Below are 8323 nucleotides of genomic sequence, written 5' to 3'. Positions count from 1 at the left end.
AACTACCAAGATTAGGAAATTATTCCTTTATATTGACAGGGATTAACTACCAAGATTAGGTAACAATCCTTTTGTATTGACGGGATTAACTACCAAGATTAGGTAAAAATCTCTTTATATTGACAGGGAATAACTACCAGGATTAGGTAACAATCCCTGTATATTGACAGGGAATAACTACCAAGATTAGGTAACAATCCCTTGTATTGGCATGGATTAACTACCAAGATTAGGAAATTATTCCTTTATATTGACAGGGATTACCCATCAAGATTAGGAAACAATCCCTTTATATTGACAGGAATTTACTACCAAGATTAGGTAACAATCCCTTTATATTGACAGGGATTAACTACCAAGATTAGGTAACAATTCCTTTATATTGACAGGGATTAACTATCAAGATTAGGTAACAATTCCTTTATATTGACAGGGATTAACTATCTAGAGTAGGTAACAATCCTTTTATATTGTCAGGTATTTACACCAAGATTATGTATCAATCTTTTTATATTGGCAGGGATTAACTACCAAGATTAGGAAACAATCTCTACGAAGATTAGGTAACAATCCCTTTATATTGATAGGGATTAACTTCCAAGATTAGGTAACAATCCCTTTATATTGACAGGGATTAACTTCCAAGATTAGGTATCAATCCCTTTATATTGACAGGGATTAGGCAATCTATATGTATATTTGCTTCTAAGAAGGGGGTTCCCTTCAAAACGTATATTATGACACTGTATAATTTGTTGGAAAGTGAACCCCCCCCTATGGTCAAAACGGGTGGGGGGGGGGTGTAGATTCACAAAACCCTATAATTTTTTCACCCGAAAAATAGAGTGCAACCGCAGTCATTCCGAAGTCGGGCGATGGTTAAAAAAATCCGAACTTTTATCAATTGAGGAGTAAGCTACAATTTACATTTTTGAACATTTAAATAAAGAAAAAAACTTTTTTATCCTTTTAATAAAGGAACAAACTTTTTGTAAAGTTTGTCCCAGGATAGACATGAAATTAAAATTTAGATACAAATTTGAGAAAACATTCATAAAATTGCTAAACTAGATTTTTTGAGAGAATTATTAAAAGTCATAGAAAATTAGAAATTCAAATTTTTTTTTACAGAAACAAATTCCAAGGATTAATAATTGTCTCTCTTTGAAAGGTGAATATTTGCATTTTATTTACATTTTACAAATTGAACAATGTACAAAAATTAAAATTAAAAGAGTTGAAATTACTGCAGCTTTTAAACTGTTTTAACTGTTTTAAACCTTCCGGCTGATGGTCAATAGTTTGAGATAATCCAAATCTGAGCCTGGCAAAGGAAATGGCGATTTTTTTTAAAAATCCGCAACATTTTTTCCTTCTTTGTTTTAAAATGAAAACAAAAAGAACATGTTCACAATTTAAATAGAAGATGGGCGCAAAGCGCCCTAAAAGCCTAGTATCTTACATTTTTGTATTTCAGAACAATTTCAAAACTTCAAAAAATTCTTTCCTCAGAAACAGAAATAAATTCTAGTAATTGTATTAAAAATAAAAAAATGTTATATTTTATTGAGCTGTAAATCTTGTAATTAATTAGTAAATTTTTCAATTGTTAGTTCATGTAAAAGCAAATGCAACATCAAGTCGAATGTTGAAATATGCGAACTATTATTTTGTAGATAAAATAAATAAATAAATTTGGAGACAGTCAAAAATGAATTGATACGGAAATTGAAAAAAAAATAATTTTGTCCTTGTTGTGTGAAAAGGGCAGATGAAATAAGAAATCCATTTTTAAAATAGCAAAGTAATGATTGAGAGTAAAAAGTGAAAAGTTTGAATTTCCAGCTTGTATGTAGAGAAGAAGTTTTTTGTTTCAAACTACATATTTTATGTGTTTTTTAAAATAAGTCAATTAAGTACAACAACTTTCTTTTATGAATGTCATTTAAAAAAATTGGATTTACTTAACAACTTCGTGAAACATTTTTTAATTAGAAAAATATTTTGTTAGGATATGTTACTAGAAACTATTTAAGTTCCTTTTTGAAAAAAACTGGCTTATACGTTCTATAAGCTGGCTCTTTTTGGCCCATGGGTTCTTATTGGTTAAACTTCATAGATCTCAACAGGATTTAACTTATTTCAATTGATACGGATTAGTGGGTTATATTAAATCCAAAAGTTGAGACTTCTAATAATCATGCATAGCTTTAAACAAACAATAGTGTCTTAAAAACAATCTAAATAAATTTATATTTTAGAACGGAAATTTAAGGAAAACATATTTATAATTTTTGAACTATTTAAGGACTAAGAAACCAACAGCAATTATGCAGAAAACACTCGTACAATGGCAATGCCCAATTCACAAAAGTACCACTACTAATAGTCTGATCAAGTATAAAATATATATTAATGTTTATAATTTTAAAAACTGATTATTTTCGATTGTGGGTTTAATGCAATGTGATTTGCATATTTCAACTGCAGGAATATGCACATATAGGAATTATTTCAATAAACGCTTTTAGACCTAGATAGACAACAATATCTTCCACATCATTGATCAGATTTAGGTTTTGAAATTAGGCATTGCCATATTTGCATGCAGGGTCACTTGGAATTAGAGGATAAAGGAAATGAGTCTTTGACACAAACTCTAATTTTCTAATCCATTTATCTTTTGAATCTGATGATGTAAACCTTTGATATTTCAAACTTAGATTATCTAATATTACAGAATTTATAGTTTGAAATTTTCTAAGGTATTCGACCATGGGTTGCAAAGATATTGGGATTAGAAAATCAGAGTTTGTGGCAAAGACTCAATTCCTTTATATAAAAATTAATATCGTTTTTTTTTTTTGTTCATAAGGAGATTTAAGCTAAAAATTGGACACACTGTAAAATATGTCTTCAATTTAAATTTCCCCCAAAAAGAAATACCCCCCCCCCCTTTCCGCTTGTGAAAACAGATAATTTGAAATTCTAATAAAACTGAAATTATCTATCGTATTGCCAGAAGGTTGCGATGTGAGAGGAATAAAATATTTGTGATTCCCCGAAATCTAGTTTTAAAGCAAGCTGCAGAGTTCAAGTCTACTTTTCACAGAACAGCGGAATAACCCCCCCCCCTCTTCTTCCCCCCGTTACAGTGTCCATAAAAAAATTTTTTTTTTTGAAACATAATTTTTATTTATGATTTGTTTAGATACCATATTTCTAGGAAATATCCTCCTATTAGAAAGTGTGTTTAATCCAGACCGTTCTATACAACCCTATATATATATAATCCAGACCGTTCTATACAAGCTAAGAGACTGATCTCATTTCAAGAATTTTGGTTTCTCTACACTTTCTCTAAAAAGCACATGTTCATACAAATTAAACCAAATATAAACATTTTATAATTTTATTTTGAAATACGTGTACATATAAATACTGATAAACCTCTGATCTGCAACATTTATGTACAACATGTACATTGTACTTAATAACTCTGAATGTATTTATCTCATGTATAATTGAATTATAATGTTCTCTAGGGAAAGGAGAAGATCACAGATATGTTTCTATAGTTTTATTGGTTTAAGAAACTTTAAGCCGTCGACTCGACAATTCTCATTCCGTTGACCTCGATATCAGTGTAATCCCTGTCGTAGTCGCTGATCTCCTCGTCTGTGTCGAACTCGAAATCCTCGTCGCTTTCATCCATGGACGTGTCACATCCCGGTATGGATGATAAAAGTCGGAAAATGTTTTCGTCACCGTTAATTTTGGCACATTGTAAAGCTGTTCGTCCGGCCCAATCCCTTGAGTTAATCCAGGCTCCCGCTCCACTAGGTGCAGGTAGCGCTAGCAACCTAACTAGCCTCTCATCTCCCATGTTGACCGCGTAATGGAGCGCTGTTTTCCCCGATCTACCCTCCATAGCGTTGATATCAGCCCTATGGAGATTAAGGAACCAAAGGAATTCGTAATGCTGTCCAAAGGTTGCCAAGTGGACACAATGCTCTCCATTGTAGTTTGTAAGATCTAGGACGGAATGGAGATTGGAGGGATTAGCTCCGGTACTGATATTTGCCTCTCGAAGCTCATCAGTGGAGATTGGACTTAGAAGAGCTACAGCACACTCCTTGAACCCTCGTTTAGCTGCTAGATGGAGGGGTGTATTCCCTTCTTTATCCCTGATATTTGTAGTAGCTCCAGCAACAACCAACCTTCGAACCATACGAGGTTGATTTACGAGTACAGCTATATGAAGTGGAGCGTAGAGTTCATTATTTTGTATATCAAGGTAGTTTGGATGAGGAGCCATCTTAATTAGAGCAAAGACGACTTCAGTAACACCCTCTGCAATGGCTAGATGTAGTTGGCAGTCACCATCACTATCTGTCTCGTAGTATTCTAGTGCAAGTGATTGTGGACTTTTAAACAAAACCTTTTCTTTTTCTTCTGTTTCAGAAATCCTAACTTCATTCATTCGTTCACAGATCCCACTATCCAATCTTTGGTAATCTCTTGATACATGCCTAGGAGAGCCAAGGCTAGATAAACCTCCAGAAACACAGCCAGAATCATATCTTGGTAGATGTTGATCATAGTCCATTCGAGTAGTAACTTCCACAGCTCTGTCAGTCACCACCCGGCCGTCCATATCGTCTTCATGAAACATCTTGCTGTTGGATAATATAAAGTTGTTTGTTGTTTGTTGTTGTGTGTTGTGTGTAGCAGTGTTCACTGTTAAGCTTAAACTAAAGCTATCTGGGGTTCTGCCTAGAGATATAGTATACAGAAGTATTGTAAAGATTCGGCATGGGCCTCCTTCTGCCAGGCTAGGGCAGGAGCAGAGGTAGTGCAGACTGCAGGGGCCAACCCTCCGTGTCTGGGGAATCCCATAGACCGCTGCCTCCCTGGAATAATACTATAATAACATATATTTAACAAAACACAGTGAAAACCCGGGACTTTATTCAGTTTTTTACACAAATTACTTATTCAATAAAATTCAAATTATAATAAAAAGAAAAAAGTATCATCACCTGCACCCCTTTTGAAAAATGTTGAAAGTGTAACACATGGAAATTATTTTTGAAATTATATTTCTATCAACCAACAAAAACAATATTAAGAAAAACCGTGGTAACGGTGGTAACAAATATTATGATTATATACTGTTATGCAACGTTTATACAAATAACATATAGATTATAGAGCGGTAATTTACAGAATAAAGTGTGTACAAACCACAATGGATCTTTCAAGTCACGACAAGGATGATATTTAGTTTGGTTTTGTAAATTCCAAATCTCAAGGTGTTAAGAGAATTCAGAATTTCCAAGTAGGGTATGGATCAAAGAAAGTTGAAGTACAGATATATCGTGCAGAAATAAATATAAATTTTGTTTGTTTGAATCGTGTATTATTTTTATACACATTTTTCAGAAGAAAGTCAATTATAATCAATAAATATTTTTGTAAAAAAGTAAATGCATTATGCATAGAGATATAAATATATAATTTTTATTAACATTCTATATGAGAAGAAATAATCAATGACCATTTTTGTGAAAAAGTAATTGCTATATCTTTCAACCTTTCATAACTGCAATATGCATATATATAAGAATAGAAATATATTTGTTATACATTAAATTCAATGAAAATAACTATAGAAGATTTATTTACTTTAATTTGACGAGAAGAAATATAATGTGAATATACATTTCAAAATAAAAATAAATTTTCTGTAACCTTACAGTTTTTATTTTTGTTTTCTCCCTTAAAATAGATTTCAGATTTCTGAAATAAATTTTGGTTAAAAATAGATATTTGTCACTTTACATACATGGATATCCAGAAAGAATAAGACTTTAAAGGCGACATAAATCTTTAGTTATTTGATGATCTGAAGATTTAATTTGGTATTCATCCTTAGATATAGTTTTTTAATATAGTGCGCAAAGGATTGAGTCTTTCCCACAGACTAAAATTTTCTTTTACCTTTATTTTTGCAACCTGATAATGTAAATCTTTAATATTTCAAACTTAGACTACTTTATTTAAAAGAATTAATAGTTAGAAATATCCAAGGTCAACGATACTGGGTTGCCAAGATATAGGGAATACAAAATCAGAGTTTGTGACAAAGACTCAATTCCTTTGGCAAAGAAATAAAAAAGTTTACATTTGCAAGAAACCATTTTATGGGCATTGGGCATCATATCAGTCGTCTTGATGGAGTCTCATCCTTTACGGGTAACCCTGTATATAAGAAATAATAAATATAATAACTCAAAACAATTTTAACACTTTACACTTTACAATCGTCTTTATAATAGAATATTTATATATTTCTTGCAATTGATTTGTTTCAAACAATTTTTGATTTCAGAACGACAAAAAGTATTTTTTTGTAGACCGGATGTAGATCCGGCTTAATCCGGTTATTTCTATATAGGTGAGCCGTTCTTGGAATCCCTTGTGTACGCGTAAGGATCCTTGATGACGCAAATGACGCGCTTGGAATTCAAACTTATAGAGCAAGGAGTATTGACAGATTGAGAAACTAAACTAAACTAATTAAACTGGATATATCTGGTGGAAACCTGGATGAAAACAAAAACCTCATCATTTGAATTTAAGGCATTCAAAGCACCAAAAATGACATTCATATAGCTAGCTCACAATACCATTTTGTGTATGCTTCTACTGACAGTAGGACTCTCAAGCCGCCATTTTTCTTCATAATTGCAAAACTCAAAATTTCGCAGATTTTTCAGTGCAAATAGATGGATTTCGAAAAAAAAATCGACATTGTTTGTTTCTGGCACAATTATTCAATTTCGACCATCAACAAAGCGTCCCTGTTTTTATGTGAGTTGCCAAACAAATCGGTTCAGCCGTTTTGACTTTTACTAAGGAATGCACAATTCTAAATTATTCTTATAGTATGTTTACCTCTGAATGGAAACGGTTCCCTTTAAGAGTTTACGCCGATTTGGTTCAGACGTTTCCCAGCTATAGCAAACATCATATATTTGAGCTTTATCATATGGACAACATGGCATGTTATATATATATGTCTATGTCTAGATTGGGTTAATTGCAATTCATGATATATGTAACATATAATCTGTATTAATGCAATCTATGTTATCTATGTTCTTAATGCTATCTACTTTATCTATGATTATTATTAATTCTGAACGATTTGTAAGTTGACCGTATCGGGCTATCCCGGTCAGTTCATTCACCTGTATATAGAAATAAATCAGTTGAGTACTACTCGTTGTTTTACACAGTTGTGCTTTGAGCCTTGAGTTTTGGCTAGAGAGATAGAGAGTCAGTTAGACTCGTATTAGAGTTAGAGTAAAGTAATCATCATCTAGATTTCTTACATATATGTACTTACTATATTGACAATAACAACGTAGTTTATCTAGATTTACTAAGGGGCCTCTGTATTTATTACAGACAAGCAAAATATCTATACATAGCTTTAATGGTGCTTCAGGCATTTTTTCTATTCACAATTTTAGTTTTTAACTTTTTAATTGAATTTTCTTGGCTGATTTTTGTTTAAATTGGTTCATTTTCAACAATAATAAAAGTAATTTTTTGAAGCTACATTTTTGACGGTCAAATTTATATTTAGATGAAATATTTTTTCAACTCAAAAGCTTTAAGATAATTTGAACATAGATAATTTAATTGAATAGTTAACAATTTAATTCAAATGTTTTATTTATGGTATTGCTATCCCCGAACTCGATCTATTAATGTGTTTGAAAATAGTAAATTTGAGGTTCAAAGGAGTTGAGCTGTTGCCACCAATTCAAATTTTCTAATCCCTATATTTTTGCAACCTAATTCAATAAAATGTGGATCTAACATCTACTTTATTTAAACTCTGCAGAGCTTATGTCCATGCACCAACACCGAATTTAAAATCTATTAGTATAAACCGTTCAAATGTCAAACTGTAGATTAATAGATCATAACAGAATTTATACTTCTACGACATTGTGTTACGAAATTGAGTACAAAATTAGAGTTTGTGACTCAATTCCTTTACATGAATTCCCCCCCCAACTTTATTGTTAATGTTTTTTAAATCTAAGACTAAAATGAAAAGTATTCTATTAAAATAATCAATTTTTAAACTTAATTCCTAGATGATTTGAAGTCTAAAAGTTTCGAATTTCAAAAAGAATAAAATCTTTTTTTTTCTAAATCAACGTTATCCTATTTTTAGATACTTACTCCCCCCTTTCTGTGCCTACTTCCTTGAAATTTAATCTAACCCAGTTTTCCTACCATA

General features: G+C 31.7%; 1 protein-coding gene across 1 annotated transcript; it reads right to left on the bottom strand.

Annotated features, from left to right (window-relative positions):
• Window positions 1–3398: 3398 nt before the first annotated feature.
• Window positions 3399–6763, bottom strand: LOC111711252 (NF-kappa-B inhibitor alpha). Its single transcript, XM_023485549.1, has 2 exons — window positions 6693–6763; window positions 3399–4913 (listed from the first exon to the last, which is right to left on the bottom strand). Exons 1-2 carry the CDS (start codon window positions 6746–6748, stop codon window positions 3599–3601), a joined length of 1371 nt encoding a protein of 456 aa, XP_023341317.1. The 5' UTR covers window positions 6749–6763; the 3' UTR covers window positions 3399–3598.
• Between the last annotated feature and the right edge of the window lie 1560 nt (window positions 6764–8323).

The sequence above is a fragment of the Eurytemora carolleeae genome, unplaced genomic scaffold (genome assembly GCF_000591075.1).
Source record: "Eurytemora carolleeae unplaced genomic scaffold, Eaff_2.0 scaffold1139, whole genome shotgun sequence".
NCBI lineage: Eukaryota > Metazoa > Arthropoda > Copepoda > Calanoida > Temoridae > Eurytemora > Eurytemora carolleeae.
Note: the sequence above shows the minus strand (reverse complement) of the source record. Positions and strands in the feature narration are given on the sequence as shown.

Bases quoted from the DNA above. Each gene is read 5' to 3' on its own strand.
- LOC111711252 (XM_023485549.1), bottom strand. From the start codon at position 6,748: ATGAAGAAAAATGGCGGCTTGAGAGTCCTACTGTCAGTAGAAGCATAC. The intron at 4,914-6,692 runs GTATTGTGAGCT...GTATTATTCCAG, and splicing joins GTAGAAGCATACACAAAATG to GGAGGCAGCGGTCTATGGGA.